Source organism: Nyctibius grandis, chromosome 27 (assembly GCF_013368605.1).
Source record: "Nyctibius grandis isolate bNycGra1 chromosome 27, bNycGra1.pri, whole genome shotgun sequence".
In the NCBI taxonomy this organism is placed as follows: domain Eukaryota; kingdom Metazoa; phylum Chordata; class Aves; order Nyctibiiformes; family Nyctibiidae; genus Nyctibius; species Nyctibius grandis.
In genome coordinates, this window is record NC_090684.1 from 2,891,854 (window position 1) to 2,911,949 (window position 20,096).

At 44.3% G+C, this 20,096-nt stretch overlaps 1 protein-coding gene across 11 annotated transcripts; it reads right to left on the reverse strand.

The window, feature by feature from the left end:
- Positions 1-149: 149 nt before the first annotated feature.
- On the reverse strand, positions 150-19,284 carry ZC3H11A (zinc finger CCCH-type containing 11A). 11 transcript variants are annotated; one of them, XR_011049790.1, is made up of 20 exons: positions 12,578-19,161; positions 11,907-12,182; positions 11,599-11,718; positions 10,700-10,823; positions 9,993-10,196; positions 9,704-9,820; positions 9,090-9,170; positions 8,529-8,636; positions 7,772-7,834; positions 7,328-7,390; positions 6,889-6,951; positions 6,537-6,632; positions 6,258-6,323; positions 5,225-5,719; positions 4,529-4,599; positions 3,528-3,834; positions 3,051-3,220; positions 2,577-2,644; positions 1,450-2,030; positions 150-1,347 (listed from the first exon to the last, which is right to left on the reverse strand). XR_011049790.1 is itself a non-coding variant. In XM_068419067.1 (20 exons), the coding sequence occupies exons 3-20, from the start codon at positions 11,958-11,960 to the stop codon at positions 1,847-1,849; spliced, it is 2,454 nt and encodes an 817-aa protein (XP_068275168.1). In that variant the 5' UTR covers positions 11,961-12,182; positions 12,578-12,630; positions 19,171-19,284; the 3' UTR covers positions 150-1,846. The 11 variants fall into 11 exon arrangements, 10 of the variants coding, with proteins under 10 accessions (XP_068275168.1, XP_068275163.1, XP_068275166.1 ...); XM_068419067.1 differs by adding an exon at positions 19,171-19,284 and having other exon boundaries at positions 150-2,030; positions 12,578-12,630; XM_068419062.1 differs by adding an exon at positions 19,171-19,284 and having other exon boundaries at positions 150-2,030; positions 12,578-14,038.
- Between the last annotated feature and the right edge of the window lie 812 nt (positions 19,285-20,096).

Sequence of the window (20,096 nt, forward strand, 5' to 3'; positions counted from 1 at the left end):
GTGGCGGGGGGCGAGGAGAGGGGTTGAGCGGGGGGAACCCCCGGGACCCCCCGTTCCCCCCCCCCCCAGACACACCAGGCACCCACACCGCTCCTGTGCCAGGTTTATTTAAAAACACTCTTAACTGCTGTCATAGGGAACAGTTCAACTACAGGTGATGGCGGCAGAGGCCAGACTATGTTTAATACCTTAAATAAAATACAAATATAAAATGGAATAAAATATTTACAGAAACCACGGCGTACACCACATCCCGCCTGCACAGACAGCGCCTGGGCTGGGGGGGCCAAGGCTGATGACCCGAGGAGGGAAGCAGCAGGGGGGAAGCTCTTCCTCTCTCCCACTATCGCTCCTGTCGCTGGCAGAAATGGCACCGGGAGAAAGTCCTTCAGCAGGATGACGGGGCTGGGTGACCCTTCTGGAGCCCAAACAGCAGTTTTCTAAATTTTGGTTTCAAACCCGTCCTCTAGGAACTAAGACATCACAGTGGATCATCAAAGCACACAAGTGTTTCCTTCCACAGAGAAAGTATTTACAATCAACTCAACCAATTTTCTCTCTGCCAGCAGCAAATGCCTGAGGGCCCCTACAGCTTCACAAATCATAGCAGGAAGAGACTAAAGTTCTTAAAAAATTTAAGAAAATAATTCAAAAATACATCTGCTAGGGAAAACAATCACTGGTGGCAGGGTACACAATACACCCCAGTCTCGGCTTTTCTGCAGGGTCACAAATTCACCGAGGCAGAGCAGTGTACTTCCAGCGCGTACTTCGACACGGAGCTCGAGCCTCAGCGGTGGGGCAGGGGTGCACGGGAGAGCAAAGGGAGGATCCCCGGGGCAGGGGTTGCTCCTGCAGGTTCCATGATGGCCGGCCTGGGCACAGGCTCCCCCGTGGGCTGGTGCCAAGGAGGCGTCGGGAGGTCAGACAGAGCCAACGGTGTTTGATCGCAAGTCCGAGCAGCAGATGATCATGAGTTCCCAGCAGAAGATGAGCCAGCAGCGCGGGGGAACGATTCTTGGAACCACGAGGCACTTAAACCAATTCTTCGTTTACCAATTTACCGCAGACTACGAGAGGAATCCTGACCACCCACCCCCGAGTCCTACTCCCATCAGCAAAAAGCACCAACCCCCCAAGCTTTGGTACGCTACAGCCAAACAGGAGAGGGGTAGTTTAGCCCTACTGTAGAGCTGCTGCTTTTCACATCTTACTGTATCATCCCTGACAACTCAAAGTAAGGCTGGATGGACTGACCCCACTCACCACCCTTGGCAGCACGTTTGGTCCAAAATACTGAAGTAATTGTTCTGCTCCCTCCCACCGCGACATTTTCATTAAGTTACCCTAGAAGATGAAAGACAAAATAACAGCGTACATAAATAAAACTCAAGAGTTGACATAGTAACTCCAGGCTTTAGATATCAACTGTCCAAGAAACCAGAATACCAAAGCGGTGAAATGCGCCGAACGTTGAGTTTCGCCAAAGGGGGAGGAAGGAAGAAGCTTTCAGTTTAAGCCTTCAGAGCATCACTGAAGCAGTACATGAGTTCACGACCACCACAGTTTGCAGATGGGCATCTCTCTGTCCCAAAATAAACAAGTGCTTTGTCCTCTTCATGTGGAAGGCAGCCACCACTATGTACAGAATGGATGCACAGGACCTTGACTCTGACCAGCAGGGAAACTGAGGACAACTGAGTGCAGACACCGCCAACTTCTACCAGTTCAGCTGTGCTTTAAGACTCATTGCAAAGCCTCGGCTAGAAAAAGGATCACCTCCAGGTATCCAACAACAGAGACAGTTTTAATTATTTTTTTTTTTTAAACCATAAGACTATGCAGTTCAGCTGTCAATCATTTCAGAGAGTTCCAGAAGGAGGTCATCTTCATTCGTCCCTGGGTCCAGATCAATTTCTGCTTCCAGTTTGCCTCCTGAGATTTCCCAAATAAGCTTCTCAAAGTCATCTTCTTCTACAGATAAGGGTGTGTTCCCAGCCTCTGCCTGGCTTCCAATGTGCACTTCAGGGCTTGGAAGAACAAGAAAGAGAGCAGATCAGTGCATGATATTGCTTAACCAGAGAGACTTTTCTGCAAACCAGCTCTTAAAACTGTAGTTAATTCCTCCTACACCTCAACCTTACACAGGGATTGTTATTCGATTAACCTGGGGCTACTTTTAGAGTCCAATGTATCAGCAGGTACATCTTTCAGTTTGAGGATTTATCCGTGAAGACAGAGCGTCTGAGGTCTGGCAAAGAAGGTTCAGTCTTTGTAGCCAGAGACACTTTGCCACCTTTACTAATTTGACTGTAAAAAGGTTAAGAAGTCAACCTCTGCAGGCATTCAGAAATCTCAAGAAGCCACTTGAAAGCTGTACCAACTTCCAGCATTTTAAGAAAAGAATCTAAATAAGCATTCCTGCTAGCTGCTAGGAAATGATTTCAGATTAACTGTTCCTTTGTTGGATTTTGGCATTAGTTATCTCAAAACTCTAATTTTCCCACATGAAAAAAAGCTTATGTTTCACGTGCAAGACACACTGATCAAGAAAAAGAACGACTTGTGGTTGTTACCTGGTTTGGGGTGTTTCTTTCTCAGGTACGGGGACCAGGCTGTCCTCTCCCAAATCAGGAACAAAGGTCTAGGAAGAAGCAAGACAGTTTTTATGATACCCAGGTAAAAGACTTGTTAGCAAATTCTTCCTCCACTGCTGAGCCTTAACCAAAATACAGAACCAGGGTGCTCCTGAAGAAAATTTAGTATTCACTTGAAGTTGACTAATGACCTGTGTCTTTTTTAAGAACCCAGCATTAATGGACAAAATCCTTCCCACCACAGAGAAACCATAGCAGAGAATTATGTAAATACTGCCACCCATCTAATAAAAAGCAGAAAGGCACAACAACCATCCTATAGACCATTTCTGGATTTAAAAAGGAACAGAAACCTGTAGAACATTTCAGTTTTCCGTCTTTTCTTCAAGAGGAGGGTAAAACTTGGGCATAGATTTTACTAGGCACCCACTACTGCCTCAGCCATGTACTTACCACAGCTGCTTTTTTAGCTGGAGGCTCCATCGTATCACCACCACTGGTTTTCAATGGTTTCACAGCCGCCACAGCCGAGGGATGACTCTCAGCTGCCTTACGCTTCCGTGTCTGCTTCATGGGGGTGATGGCTTTCCCATCTGAAAGCTTCAGGCACACCTTAGATTGGGCTAGAGTAAAAGGAAGAGAGAACTGATACAGCCTTGCTCTGCCTCAGGAAAAAAAACCAAACCAAACAGGTTCTCTTAACAATCCCATAATCCTTCTAGTTAAATGTATTTAGCCAGCACAATTACACTGCCATTTCCCAGATTCTCAGCAGCATTTTCCACACAGTAAACTGTTTACCAACAAGCCATAAAAAGGAGCAAAGAAGTTACAAAAAGCAGCCAGAGTTACAACGTGAAACTTGTCATCTTCGGCCTTTCTTTCAAAACATGACCTAAAGTAACTCTCTAACATACAGTCAACACTTACTTTTAGCTTTCTGTTCCAGAAGATGAGCTGCCCGTTTCCCTGGTGATACAGCAGCATCCTTTCCAGGGCTTTCAACCCCAACTGGAGGTTTCACCATTATCCTCCTCCCAAGTTGATAAGCTGACCCTGAAACCACAGTGGATTCAGGGCTCCCTGATGCTGGAGTTTTATCCTTGATTGTTTTTTCAGCAGGAGATGGCACAGCAGCTGCTTCTTTCTGAAGCATCCCTTCTTGTTGTTTCAGTTGCTGCTTCTCCCTCATTTTCTCTTCAAGGCTCTTCACTTCAACTTTAGAATTAGTTGCACTCTGATAAGAGGGGTAGAAACAAACAAGAGAATTAATAGGACAAAAAACTATGGAGATTGTACTAAAAAAATCTGAGTGGCACTCCCTCCGAAATGGCTCCATGCGGAACAGAGCATGTTAATGTCATTCAGATCTGACATTTTCACCATAAAATGTTGCCTGTACAAGATCCTTGCTTTGCTATGGAAATACTGTTTCAAAAGCCTGCAATTCCAAACACAGCAAGCTTCTTCATTAGAGCAGAGGACTCTAGCTGTAACCTATTATATTCTTTTTAAGCAACAGAAAGTCATACACGCTCCCCAATACAGCATTCACTGACAGACTGATCTCCTCTAGCGCAAAGCTCTAGCCTTTTCTATTCAAATACTGACCTCAGGATTTTAAGATATCCTTCAAGTCTGACATATACAGTCACCAAGAACAAAAACATTCCCTCTATATTAACCTCGCAAATTTTATCTCATGCCAACAGGGTTCCTTAGGTTAATTAGATTAATTCAAAGTGTGAGGATGACAATGTTGTCTGGGAATGCTATTAAAAGTGACAGGACTCAGACTTCACTGCAGTGCTCACCAAACGTGGAAAGGTAGGAACCCACTCAAGCAGGGAGCATGCAGCCAGTTACCAACAAAACGTGACAAAGTTTACAGAAATTGTATGAATACATGTATCTCTGCACAAAGGACTCACCTCCGCAGGTGCAGAGACAGCTTTGGGAGAAGCCTTGCTCAATCCCACTGTCTTTTCTTCTCTTTCAGGTGCTTTAAAACAAGTAAAAAAAAAAATCATTTTGTCAACAGCAGAAATAAACCTGGTTACTTCCGTTTCCTTGGTGTGTTTATTTCCTCATGCCTAATGATGGGACACAGGGAAAGGCTACAGCAAGCAATCAAAGCAGCATTCGAGCTCTTTCCCTCAAGCACACTATCTCTTTTTACATGGCTTACATAATCTTAACGAGATCTTTAATGCTCTGTCACTTTTGACAAAAACCGGCCCTCACATTAAGAAGCTGATACCTCACACACACACATACATCAGTAACTAAGTTAAACAACACATATGCCAAAGAGGAAGGTAAACTTGGAGTCAGCACAGGGAAGATCCCATACCACAGATGGCACAAAAAACAGAGTAGAGAAACTACACTACAAAGCTCCTCAATGAATGAATTTTCCAGTGGGAAATACAGAAAACGTTCATGTAATTAATGGAAAATAATACGGTTGCGTATTCTGGCACTATCTTGCCTTTTCACTTTGTAGCCTTGAACTCTTTTATCCTCTAGCATACACAGAAGGAAAAAGCAAAGCAAATCCTGAGCAAACTGAATTTGCTTGACAGGGGAAGCACTTCACCAGGGCAGGTACCAAATCATCTTATTACCTATTAGCCTTGTAAGCCATGTAAACTTCTTCCCTCTTTGGGCAGGTTCAGCTGGTGGAATTGGCACATTTTTTTCACTCTGCTGCATTCGCAGAGCTTTCTCCTGCTTGATTTCTTCCAAGGTTTTAACATGCACTTCTCCTGCTGGCTTGGCTTTACCAGCCGGTTCTGCTGGCTGCACTTTGCCCAGCTTAGCTGGAGCAATTATGCTCTGCTTCTTGGGCTCAGTCTTAGCTTTTGTCTTGGTAGGAAACACTTCTGGTGTTTGCTTCTCTTCTTCAAGTCGCTTGTGCTTTTTTTCAGGCAGGGCTCCCGAGATAGTTATGATGAGACCTGCACGGGAAGGTTTTGCCCCCAAGCTGGGATCTTCTGTTTTACAACATCCTTCAGTCTTGGATTTTGCTTGAGCCTCTGCTCGTCTCTTATTAGCTCTCTCAAGACGAATTTCCTCCAGTGTTTTCACATGGATCTCTCCTGTTGGCTTAGCAGCCTTCTCTGTCATCAAAAAAAGAGAGAAGCATCGACATTTAAAGAGAGTCCAACAATATTTAAAGTCTCCAAAATTTGTCACAGTACTAAAGAAAACTAGATTTGAGTGTTCCCAAGAATGTATCTTGGCACAGTATCATTCTGCATAACATTCTCCTCCTCCTTTAAGCCACTTGTATTTGAAGACCAGTGCTATCCAGAGAGCTGTGACAAAACACATTAGTCTATTTTTATTTTGTTACTTTCTCAGACTGTGTCTCTCCATTAGCCTCTCAAACTCCTGCTCCTGGCAGTGGTTCTGATCTACTTGTGGGGAAGCATGTGGCAACTTCTGATGGTTCACAGCAGGAACATGAAACCTTGATGAGGCACAAGTGGAAAACACACACACACCTAGAGCCAGATACCTAACAGCGGCCATCAGGACAGCTTCAGCCCTTGAGCAAGAGGAATCAGGCAGGTTTTTTTAAATTAACTTTTAGGGCTGTATGGAAGTTCATGGAAACAAAAAAAAGGGAAGGCATATTTAATATCCACTTATTACCTGTCCCTGTTCTGGTCTGTTCAGAGGGCAATCCTAGCCTCTCCTTCAGAGACTTGGGGACTTGAACTACAAGACACAACAGAAAAAGTTAGGGAGACTGCATAAATCTCAATTTTGTGTTCACATTATGAAATGAGACAGGAGATCACTTCACTGGGATTCAAAGTTACCTTGAGCCCTCAACCAACACACAAAAAGAACCATTAGAGGAAAGTACAAAGAGAAAACCTCATTAGAAAATGTGTGCATCAAATCCAGATGTCTGTTTAGTAGCTGTACCTCTCTTTGGTGCTTCGTCAGCATTCTCCAGGCTCTCTATCTTCTTCCCCAGCCTTTCAGCAAGGTCGTGCCTTAGTGGAAGGCCACTATTATTAGCTTCAGAAAAAGAGAAAACAAGAAATACTTTTAAGAACATTTCTCTGGAGGAGGATATTAGACCAGTCAGCCACAAACTTCAATTCTTCCAGGTCCATTTTCTTCTATTTGCCTCTCAGTTGCTAACAAAATTCACTATTTCTGCAGTCAATACAGATCTCCGCCAAAATCTTCCTCCCGCATACAAAAAAATACCCTTAAATACACTCATGTTTAGATGAGGACACCCAAATAACGGCTTACAAAAAGCTCTTACCTACGGAGGCTCTCAGTTCTCGCAGTGTCTCTTCAACATTCAGTTCAATCTCAGACTCCTCCCCTGAAACAAAGAATAATCTCTTTAGTGCACAGAAACCAGCAGCCAGTAAAAGCATTGTCCTTCTAGCCCATGTCCCCAAAAAAGACACTCTTTTGGTAGCCAAACCACACAAACGACTGCAAGTAGAAGTAGTTCTACATGGGTTTTGCCTTTAAAATGAATTTGTGCAGACCTAAACACCACCATTGATACACAGACTCGTATCACATCACTGTTCACAACTGCCACTGTCAGCCTCCTCAATGCTTCAAAAATTGGTTACTTGTATAATACCATCTTCTATAGGTTTTCCCTTTTATTACTCCCCATTACATACCCTTAAATACACTCATGTTTAGATGAGGACACCAAATAACGGCTTACAAAAAGCTCTCACCTATGGAATTCTTCCATTTTCCCCGTTTCTCTGGAACATTGCCTTGAACCACAGGCTTCTCCCCTAAAGCACATAATAATCTCTGTAGTGCACAGAAACCAGCAGCCAGTAAAAGCATTGTCCTTCTAGCCCATGTCCCCAAAAAAGACACTCTTTTGGCAGCCAAACCACATAAACAAACGACTACAACAAGAAGTAGTTCTACATGGGTTTTGCCTTTAAAATGAATTTGTGCAGATCTAAACACCACCACTGATACACAGACTCGCATTAGACCACTGTCCACAACTGCCACTGTCAGCCTCCTCAATGCGTCAAAAATTGGTCACTTGTATAATACCATCTTCTACAGGTTTTCCCTTTCATTACTCCCCATTACATACCCTTAAATACACTCATGTCTAGATGAGGACACCCAAATAACGGCTTACAAAAAGCTCTTACCCATGGAGTTCTTCCGTTTTCCCCGTCTCTCTGCAACATTGCGTTGAGCCACAGGCTCCTCCCCTGAAACAAAGAATAATCTCTGTAGTGCACAGAAACCAGCAGCCAGTAAAAGCATTGTCCTTCTAGCCCATGTCCCCAAAAAAGACACTCTTTTGGTAGCCAAACCACATAAACGAATAACTACAAGTAGAAGTAGTTCTACATGGTTTCTGCCTTTAAAATGAATTTGTGCAGATCTAAACACCATCATTGATACACAGACTCGTATCACACCACTGTCCACAACTGCCACTGTCAGCCTCCTCAATGCTTCAAAAATTGGTTACTTCTATAGGTTTGCTCTTTCATTATTCCCATTTTTCAGTTGTGCCCTTATTTGCATACAGACACTTGTTTTCACATTAGCATCTCTCTGCTGCTACCGCACTTAACCCAAACACTAATTCTGTCACACACCATCAACACATTTGCTCATTCACAAATCTCACAACTTCAGGCACATGAAAGTCAAACTAAGCACATTTGAGAGTCTGTAGGATGGTGGTAATATATGATTAACTGTGGCTTAATGTCAGGCTGATAAAAAACACTTCTTGATCTTTTATTGCAATACAACCAGGGACTTTCAGCGTAAAAGCATGGTTTTAATCAGAAAAGGCAGCACCAGCAGACTAACATGTCTGAATTATCTTAATTATTACACAACCTTTTGGTTTTGGAGCCATGAAATGGAAACAGTAGTATTCACTGTTACCTTGCTTTGGAGACAGAGTCACAGTTCTCACTAATGTCTGTACATTTTCTTTTTCTGGCACAGTAGAAGTCCGAGATTGGAGCGGATGAACAGAAACTGAAGGATCTTCTGATCAGAGCAAGCAAAACAAGGATATTTAGGAAAAAAACCGCAGCCAAACAAAACAGAAGAACTATCCCAAAGACCAAAATCATTAGTTATTCATTACTGTCAAATGTACAATGACCAGTGCATGTAAATAAAAGAGATGGGCAGTTTCCCTCTGATTTGCACTTGGAATTCCAATCTAGAACACCAGCTGTTTAAGAAAACACGTTGCATGCCAAAGTAACTCAAGGCCCCCAGCTAAACACGCAAGTCTGTCCCACAAGCAGCTCCCAGCTGCAATCACTGCCCAGTCTGAACCCAACAGTGCCAAAAAAAAAAAATCTCCTTTCTTTTGCAAATAATTGTATTCACCCACGCAGAGCCAGCTATCCAGGTATTGTAAGAAGGAAAAAAAAAAAAAGATGAAGGTGAACAGAAGGCAGAAGGATAGGAAAGCAAGGGATATTAACTTGCCACCTTGTTTTTTTGTTTTTTCCTTCAGTTTCTTCGATTTGATTTCTTCAAGTGTTTTTACTCTGAAATTTAAATTGTCATCTGAAAACACAAAAGGGTTAATGAAACTGAGGCTTCAAGGCACCTGCTGAAGAGCACAGATCCTCAAACTTCCTACAGCTCAGAACCTTTCCAAAGTATTTCAAATAAACCCTGTCAACACTCCTCACAAGTAAAAAAAGCCACAGAATGGATGGTATTTTGGTAAGCAATTGGCACCTTTCTTCACCCCTCCTCCCACCCTTCAGGGTAAAACCTATAGTTTTAAGCATTTTAATCCATCTACATGATATTAGATTCCTCTATCATTAGACATGGCTTTACACAATGTGTGAAAGGACACATTTGCAGGCATTTAAACTCCACTCTGTGGCTCTATTTTGTTCTACAAAAGTAAACAAGAAGTTTACCTGTCTGACCCAAGGGACATATGACAGTATTAGATAGGAATGAGCTCATGGAAATAACTGACTCCACCCAGCTACCCTATGTTCCATCGTATTTTTAGAATACGTTGCCTTTGAGTTAATGTCTAATTCTCCTTCCAATCCATCCTACTACAGCTGTTACAATACCTTGCTTTGTATTAGCATTGGATTTCCTAGTGGAAGTTTTCCGCAATCCATTTGGGGCTTCTGTAGCTGGTTGCTGGAAAAGTGTTTCAATTTCATCTCCTTCTTCAGAAAGCAGGTCTGAAAGGCAAAAATAAACAGCAGGGATTAGACAAGATTTTTTCATGTTTACGTGGCTCACACAATGACATTTCAGTCCATGTTTCATATTCATAATCACTACACAATTCAGGTATTGTGTGATTTTATACAGTCATAGTAGAAATCCCTCCAAGAAGTAAAAAATGCTCACCATCGTCATCTTCGTCATCATCTGCTGCATTGATTACAACTGGAGGATGTGTAGGACTTGGGACATTTTCAGAGTTTTCCACTTTCATCACCCCCCTCAGTTGCGGAGAGGGATTTGACTGGACAGAAAGTTTGTTTTGCTGCAGTGACATTTGAGCCTTTTTCACATTGTCTTCTGCAGACACAGGTGGACTTGGAAGTGAAGCTACAGGAAAAGGAGGATCATTAGGGCAATGGTTGGACTCGATGATCCCAGAGGTCTCTTCCCACCTGACTGATTCTGTGATTCTGTGATCTGTAATTCGGCTATTTAAAACTTTGACCCCAATGTTGCACTCACTGAGTAAATGTGGTAGATAACCCACCTGGCTACTGAATTTAGAGTTTCCTATTCTCCACCCTTGGTTATATTACAAAAAACGGCTTCCCTTCACACACAAACTTTACCACCCTACCACCCAAAAAGGATTAAATGAGAGGAAAGCAACCTGAAAGACAAAAAAAATCATACCATGCACAGAGAAGGTGAGCAAGAAAGAAAAAAATAAATACCAGAATTACACTCTGTTTAGCTGAGTTTACGACTGCAGAGTTCTCCCTGCACTCATAAATGAACAGTTACCTGATGTCTTCTACGGTATTGTCCACTCAGAAGTAATACTAAAATTAATTATTTAATATTAAAGAAAAAGGACCCAAGAAACTCACTTTTGCTTGGCGGGAAGAAGAGTCCGTCAATGTAACGTCCTTTAGTGTGATGAAAAGCACAGTTGGATTTTTGACAGCCTACTGGCTGCTTCTCCCAGTAGCAAGGAATCTCGCTACGTTTCTTCTGAAGACAGAAAGAAATAAAAGCTCCTGGTAACAGTCACCGTGGATTTGCAGAGACATAGTTTCACATCATGACAGAGACAGGACTATTGCAGTGCAGTGCTGAAACGTCATTCCAAAGGTCAATTTATCACTAAAAGTGTTTCAGGGCATGTACACAAAGTTTGCGTAAGCTGTAACAACTCTGTATTATCCAGCTTTCTTATCACTCACTTTGAGAAGACAGGCACTCCCACACATCAATTCAGGGTGGGTTAAACTAATACAATATGCAAAATACTGGGATTATTCAGAAGGAAAAACGTCTTAAATTGCCTAGGTTCAATCTATCTGAAGTTATCTCTCAGAGCCTTAGTTCCTTCCCATCTTTTCTCTCCCCACCCTGCACTACCCCAAGAGGTCAGAACAACGTTATCTGAAGAAATCCAGGATCGGAGAGACACGATAGGCCATTACCAAGCCCAGCCCTCAGGAGCCCAGTGCAGGCTGTTTACTACCACCCTGCTCCAGCACATTTAAGCACTCTGATCAATGTGCTTGCTTTTGCCTCTTAAGAAAATAATGTCAGCATCTAATACAAAAATGTCTTGCTGAGATATACCCAAGACATTGATTTTTCTTCCTCCAACTTCCTCCCATTCCTCTCCCAGTAACAGAAACCAGTACCATTTTAAAGCAAGTAGATCTATCATGTAAAAGCACATTCAGTCCACCTACAGCAATGAAAAATGCTTTCAGTGAATTAGTTTGAGAACACATCTTTAGGCAACACTCACGTTGATTTCCATGTGTCTGAATCGGCAGACATTCCTGAAACAGCGACCCTCCTGCCACAGCTTGCAGACTGTTTCATTTCCCAGAGCAGCTTCGCAGTGGCGGAAAGAACAGCTGTCTCCCTGTAACCAAAAGGAAATCAACAAAAAGGAAAATAAAACAGTGCAGCCTAAAAAAATGTCCATGCTCTTAGAACTGGAAGCAGAATCTAACTGCTTATCAAGTTAACAGAAATCTGTATGTCTCCTCCCTCTCTTAAAAGCTAAAATGGAAAAAAACAAACCCCAAAGCAAAAGAAACCCAAACGTACCTTGTTACATGTGGAATAGAAATAGAAGTAGCAGTCATCTCCTTGGTTAGACATAATGGACGAATTCTTAGAACAAGCTCAGGTTCTAAGGGTTCGCTCAATAGCGACTTCTTCCAGTCTTGGCAAGAGCTGGCTTCGCTCTTTCTTGGACTGAAAGTCTTCTACTGCCTTGATCAGTGAAATCTTCCTCAAAGTCTTCTACTGCCTTGATCAGTGAAATCTTCCTGAAAGTCTTCTACTGGCTTGATCAGTGAAATCTTCTTTTTAAAAGTAACCCTAAAGAAAGGTATCAATAAGTAAAAAATAATTAAGTAATAAGCATTTTTACAGCTGCTTTCTGTTAATCAAATTAGTCTCTTGAGGGGGGCAATGTCTTGAAATCAGCTGGTCACAAGAACTATCCCAATACCAAGTCAAACGTCTGTAAAACTGCACAGGTTTTGTCAGTAAGCGCTCCCTTCTGTCCCCCTAGTAATAGTTATACAACTTGGAGTACAGAAAAAACTACGGTGTGTGCCTGTAAGCCCAACAGAATAGCCACTTCCTAAAAAACTGGTCATACATTTGAGTTGCCAGTCAATGATTAACTGTGGTACTAATAATTTCTATAAAATACAACTGACATATTAAACATTATTTTCCAATCACCATGGATCTTCAAGTTCACATACCTGGACAACTCCAGCAAAGATACTGATCTTCAAAGACTTCCAGTCAACTTCTCCTGTAGGCCGAACCAACACTGAATCCGTGAATTAATAATAAAGGGGTAGAAAGAATTTTCCTCCTCACATTGCCAAGGGAACCTCTCATCCACAATTCAAACATAGGATGTGCTTTTTTGGAACCTTTCATCCACAATTCAAACATAAGATGTACTTTTAAACATCTTACAACTAATGGAGGAAGAAAGTCCATTTGAATACTGTCAGACTGGAGACAGCCAGGGTTAGTTAGCTCTTCAAAAAAAAAAAAAACCAAAAAAAAGACCCAGCGCATTTAAAGATGAACTTGTGATTCAAAGTGGCTGCAAAAATGAGGATCCATCTTCCACAGCCGGCCAATTTTATCTTTTTTTTTAATTTAAAATTCAGTAAGTTGCAATTTCTGGTCTTCAAGATTTCTTCACCTATTAAGAAAACACAAAAACCTTCCCCCATCTTTATTACCTGTACAGTAAAAACATACTTGTGTGTATAAATGCACAAATATGTACATACATACACATATGTGTTTATACACACACCAAGAGTGAGTGATAATAAAGTCAGCAAGAGTGACAGTAAAAATTACAATTTTTGGCTATTTGCCACACAAGACTGCATAAAAAGTCTCTCATTTTGAGGGAACTGGGAAAAATGAAGGATCTACATATTTTGATGAATATGCCTGTGATTTGAATATGAATACATATTTACATGCATACGGTATAAACATATCTATACACACAAGTGTGCACAGTATATGTTGTATGATATCTGTACTGAGAACAACTTTTCGCCCTGATCAGACACGTAGAGTTGCAATCAATTAGCAGGAAGACAGCAGATCACGGACACAGCAAGCCTCAGAGGCAGGGAAGTGCTCCCTTTGCAAGCGTGGCATGGCTGCACGATACCAAGAATTTGGAACTACTTTTGATTTTAGGAAATAATTTGCTTTCTTTTTCCATCAGAGCAAATACTACAAGTTTGCCATCAGATGCTGTTCCCTAATCCATATATCCATTATTATCCATTGCTGCAGGATCACGGAAGGTTTGAAAAAGATGGCTTAGGTCCAATTCAACAGCTGATGATTTTTTGGTGCCACCAGAGCTGAAACTGATTTTATTTAGCCACAAGCAGGTTTGGTTTTTTTCCTTGTGAAGTCACATACTTTGATTCTTATTTTTTTAAGGATACTAAATGCCATAAAACCTGCAACCAGACCAGATAAAGTTCAAATTAAAGTGATTCTGACCCCTTTATTAAAATGCTGCCCATTTCTGTGCAAAGTATTTCTGACTCTTTTGGGCAAAACTGAATGAAATAGTTGTTACAAATTAATAATAAAAGGTTGGAACCTTTTACTCACACAAACACTAGTGAATTTTCCGGGATATATTTTTTTGGCAGGGAATTTTCCCAAATCTAAAATAAAGAGAGGAAAAGTTGGGTTCTCATATTAGTTATTGGTTTTTGACTGCTTGACAAAGGGAATAAAAACAGCAGTTAAGCGCAAGGTTTTCTTCCCTCCTTCAGTATCGAAGGGATTATTCACTTTTGACCTTTAGCACCTTCAAAACCAGCCTCAGTGTCCAGATTCCTATGCAGCTACTTCTAAAAACTACTGGTGCTCCTTCAGGTAGAAGTTTGACAACAAACATTTTTCCAAATGCGTTACCAATACCATTGTTAGTCAAATTAAATTTCAAGCACCATTTCTTCAGTTTGCACAAGCCAAGACTTAAATAGATGGCAATTAAGGACCACTGCTTTGCTGGGCAGAGGCATTCAAATACAAATCAGAAGGAATTCACAGTCTAGAAGGCATTGTTTTCCCTAGGAAGTGTAAGACACCTGTACAATGCAACATTACTATATCTACCACTATGGGGGGAAAAAAAAGGAATCCCCTAATCCCCTCAGGTTTGGCTCTTTTGAATGCCCAAGCAGCTCAGCGTTTTGCTTGTTGCCTTCCATATTCCTGAGCAGACTTCAAGAGCTGTTCAGAATTTGAATGGATCTTGTTTAAGGAATGGGGAAAAAAAGCAAAACTTTAAAACAAAATCAACAACAACAAAAACAACATTCCCCCCTCCCCACTCCTGAAAAAAAACTCCATAAAAGTCCTTTCATTTTAAAAAAGGTTAACTCAAAAACTTTTTTTTTTTAAACTGGTACCAGTTAACGCGGCAATTTCAGCACTAAACAGAAACCAACCGAACTAACCCCTGAAAGTCTGAATAAAAATGAGTAACTCTGGTGCACTCAGGGAAAACAAACAGTACAAAGAAAGAAAGAGTTTGTTTTACAAGCTTGTCTTTCTTGGTACTGAAGAAACAGTCCTATCCCCTGGCCTAACTCTCCAGCTTGCTTTTAATGCAAGTGCCTTTAATTTCTTACAAAAATATTAAAGATGCCTAACACCTCTGCTTATTAGGTCAGATGACAAGGGGGAAACTCCATGTTCTAACCCCCCATTTCAAGCAGTCAGCATTACCCCAGCTGCAAAACAGCTGCTGGCTACCGCACTCCTCGGGCTGGAAGTGTGGTGTGTGTGTGGTGTGTACATGGTGCGTGCGTGGGGTTTTCTATTATGTCACCTGAAGCACTATGACATAACACGGGTTGTTATGTCCCATTCTCCATCCCATAACACATCCCATTCTCCATATGAAAACCTAAAGCTAAGTTGTCCAAACCTGAAGCAGAATAGTCAGAATTTCTCCTCTTTACATTTTAGCCAACTCTAGCTGTTAAATACTGTCTAAACATGGACTGGGGGCATGTTCTGAGACCGGGGGTTACAGCACTCAAGACCCTCTCAGAGCAAAGACTGCAAACTTGCCAGCCAAGAAGGCAAAGGTTAAAGCAGATGATCATCTCAGCTTCCTCTGCCATTGAGTCGGGGTCACCTTTCGTCGTGACCCCTGAGAGCCAGAGCCATGAGTTACCACAGCCATGAGGCAGAGCTGCCCCTTGCCAGCTGGAGCAACTCTATTTGAAGATGTGCCACTTGAATTAGGACATTCTTCCTTCAGATGACAGGCAAATCAATTTGTTCCTGAAAGGGCTGATGGGCCTGGTGTTTCTGTAACTGTCAAAGAATAACTGTGAACTGAAGCACTCATCAGATCAGACACTGCTTCAGTACAGATCTTTTATCTTGACACATCAAGACACAGGAGAAGCAATTCTTCAAAGCAACCTTTAAAGTAGAGATCTTGTAAAGTGGCCAAGACAAAGTGTTCAGATCTGAGTGTACCCCTCCACAGAAAATCAGTTTCAAGCCTAAGATATTTCACCTATCTACCAGTCCAAGAGCAACAGTGACACCTCTGACTGGAAAGTCTTTCCACATGCTGTGGAACCACTGGAATGCGCTGAGAACAGCCCCATTCTCCCTCCCAGGAGAATTGCCGTTTTAAAGTCACTTTAACATATAAAAGGCAGAGAGAGGTTCACTGAGCAGCTATTTCCTGCTTCAAGTGATCCTGTGGAAGATGGTTGGAATGCTGGAGCTCCTGAAGAATTTGATGGGCCTCAGCAGAATGCCTAAGCAAATCTCTTAAGCAATTGCTATTCTGTTCTCAGGGTTCCTGTGCTCAAAGTCCTGAATCACTTATTTTAAAACATACATAAAACACCAGCTGCTGGCTCCTAGCACTGGGCAAACAGCGTCACGGTGTTGTAGGAAGCTGGAAAGCCAGGGGTGAGGGGATTAAAGGAAAGCCACACATCAATTTGGTAACTTGGCTGTTGTAAGACACTTCCTACTTGCAGAAGTTTTAGCAAAGCCAGCCAAAGGGAGGTGCCCGTTTTCTATGGAGAATTTTTCTTTTACAATGCTGTACAGTCACATTATAGATGGAAACTGACTGTCTAGTGCCACAATCTGTATGAACTTCTAATATGGCATTGAAAAAGAAGTGTCTTCAGTAATCAATTTTACAATAGCTCTGTTTATCTGTTATTTAAATGCATTCTCATATCAAGAGTTTCTTCACAGCAGTATGTAGTTGAGAGTCTGAGTCCCATGGTTAAGATTTATGTCCTTTCTCTGACCAAGCACCTGCTCAGTAGGCAAAGATGGAACAGGAACACCCAAGTCTGGAGATGTTAAACTACAACTGGCTCTAAGCCTACCTGTTGAAAAGAAACAGCTCAATACATCACCTTCATGGGGAAAAAAATCACGTGAAACAGTAGAAAAGTCCAGAAGTGCTTCCCGAGCTTCACGTTACCAACAGCACCATCATATTTAGGCCCTGGCCCAGCACGCAGGGTGTGTGGTCTGCAAGCGTTGCTGCAACACGGAAGTGCCAAGGCGAGTCCCTGCCCTGCCCGACACACTTTTTACACATTGCAAGGAGTGTGCCAGGTACACTGAGGGTCAACTGAGAAGTTCCAGGCAACAGATGTATGTCCTAATTTCTGGCATCAAGAGGCTTTTGATAGTACCGCTTTCATGAAGAAAACTCCGTCTTCTCCAGATGCTCCAGGATCTACTGTTGCTGCAGCTGCAACAGTTGCACCAGTACGACCCACATCTATGGCAAATCTCTTTGACAGCTGTTGTTTACCGAGGCACATTTGCAGTCGACTCCTCCTCTTCCAGCTGAAAAACCAGCCCGCCGGCTCTGCCACACCATCACTGCTGACATGAGAGCTGGGAACATACGTCAAACTCCCCGTGCTCAAACTGCTGTCGGGGAAGACGGCTGACACAGACAGGTTACAGGCATGTTCACCCTCCCTACAGCGCTTACAGCTGTGACACCCAGCTGTTAGCCATGGCCCAGCGTACACAATGCTCTGCTTGGAGATGTCACCAAAGAGTCAGTGTCCCCAGATGAGTACTTGGCCTGCCACAGATTTTTTTTTTTTTTTAAAAACACATGCTGGATACGGCACACGAGGTAAACCATCGATCTGAAGTTCCACACAATGGAAGCCTTTGCTCTTCATCCAGGCAACAGCACGTGCTTTAACATAGTGTTCAATAAAGAAGCTCTCTCCACCTTGCTCAGTGGCAACAGGCATGACTGCGGCACACGCAGGTGTAGCAGTACCTGCAGGTCCCAAATCCTTAACAAATTTTTAGATAGCACCAATTTTTAATGTAGTGGCTTTCCCTTAACGCATAACCCCTTCTTTCCTATATTTTTAGTCAGTGGATCTCCTCTATCTTTCTCTCTGTCCACCAGCTTTTCCTCCTCAGTGTCCAAATGGGCACTGTGAATCAATTCCAAACTAAGGGGACTGCTAAAGCTGCTATATCTATTCCTGGGTAAGACAGGAATACTTAAATAAAAGAGACACTCATTCTTTTTCTATTTCTGAAATCAGCGCCGGGGCCTGGCAGCAATTTACTATGACGATTCATCTTCCTCACTGAAATGTGTTATTAAATCTCAAAGAGTCGATTTCCCCTGGAAGCAGCCATTTGGAAGGGTGCCATTTTAGATGAGAACTGACAGTAAGAGGAAGTTTTCTCTAGACTAGCTTTCCTCCTGAAACATCTGGCCATCCAGCAACAAATTCAGCCTATCTGTTCAGCCTGATCAGTTTAGTGTGTGTCCAATTCAACCACGTGCCACTGTAGTGGTTCTGATATCATTTCAAATCCCCTATCCCCAGGAGAGTTCCTTTTCTACAATCAAATAACAGTGTTCTATTTTGAAAGTATGGCCCAGAGCTCAATCTCTGAGAGCAGTGTGCACCCCAAAGCACCAGTTCTGGGAACAATCTGTAGGCTGCAACAGTAAAAACCACTTTTGCACTTTCATTATAAACATCAATGTGAGAAAACAGAAACCTCCTAGATCCAATTCTTAAGAAACAAAAACAAACGTCACCCAATTGTGTTGTTTTAAACAACCTAAAGGAGAAATTAAGATGACAACCGGGTGCACCCAGAGTTAGTCAGATCCTGAAGGCAGCTCCTTGGGGGAACGGAGGAGCAGTTTGTCAGACGACTACATTACAGCATGACTCTTATACGCATTGCTACACAAGGAAGGCACAAGGTTTTAAACGAAAATAACCGCTAGTCATAAGGCTCCTGCGCTGGGATCTTCAGCCGGCCCAACCGAAGCTCTCCTGAGCCTGCCCCAGGACAACGTTGCCCCAGCAACGGGGGCAACGGGGGGGGCGGGGGGGCAGGGAGGGGCTAATGGCCAAGGGAAGGGCAGGGGTGGGGAACCAGAGAGCTGCGCCCGGGGCTGCGGCCCTGCAACCGGGGCAGAGGGGACCTTGGGCCTACCTCGGGCTGCGGGGAAACAGCTCCCCCTCTCTAACGTCCCGGGGCGCCGAGGCCGGGGAGAACACCTCACCCTCCCCGCCGGCCCCGGAGGGCCCGCACCGCCCCAGCGGCCTCCCCCCGCCCGTCCCAGTGGCTGCGGACACCCCGCTGAGGAGCGCTCGGGGACGCGGCCTGGGCCGCCCGCCCCGCCGGGCGCGGGGGACACCGCCTGCTTCCCCTGAGGGGAGCGGAGGAGACCTAGGCCTGGCCAGAGGCCATTCCCCCGCCCCTGCGGTTTACGAGCGGCTCTAGTTACCGGCGAGCAGGGACTTTACCGAACCCCAGGGGGCCGCCGGGGCCGGGGCCGCCGCCGCGTCGCCTCAATCCGTCGCGGCCGCCGCTCAGGTCGTCGCCCAGGCCATCGCCTTCCCGTTGCCAGCCTCAAAGATGGCGCCGAACATACGGGCAACGTCATCTCGCCCGTCACTAAGATGGCGGGCGGAACGGCTTCACCTGGGCCCACTTCCGCCCATTGAACCGGCGGGGGCGGGACTCCGCGCGGGCGGGCGGGAGGCCACCGGAGCGACAAAAGCGGCGCGGGCGGGGCCCGTAAACAAAGCGGGCGGGCGGATTTGCTGTCCATTTCTCCTCCGAGGGGTCCCGCCAGTGCCTCTAACCCCAGAGAAAGCCCCTCACTGTGGGGCAAACAAGAGAGTGCCCCCTTCCCCTCCACCTCTGCCCCGGCTGGGGTGCCCCGTGCCCACTTTCCTGTCAGGGTGCGTGCCCCTGCCCTCCATGGTGCCGGGCCTCAGCCGCTGAGGTGCCCGTCCCCTCCCTCACACTGCTGGGTCTCAGGGTTACGCTTCCCAAGCTGGAGGCTATTTTATGTTTTCACCGTGGTTTCCCGGGGTGGCAGGTGCTCACTCGGGAGCCTTGGGACACCTCAGGCCACGCTACACCCCAGGGAGGGAGGCTTGGGCCTGGCTGGGGCGTTTTGGGGAGCAGCCATTTCTCTGTCAGAGTGGCACAGGCCCAATAAGGCTTTGTGGCAGATCATAGACCTGAAACTGCCTCCCTCTGCTTTTCTCCTCTCCGTCCCAGTGTGCCGGTGTCCTGCTTTCCTCGGTTTGGCCCTGCAGCAGCAGTAAACAGCCACCTCGGCATCAGGAGCAGTGTCCATCCTCAGGCAGAGGGTGCCTGGGGCAGCCCCGCTACTGCACAGGCACAGCGGGTACAGCCATT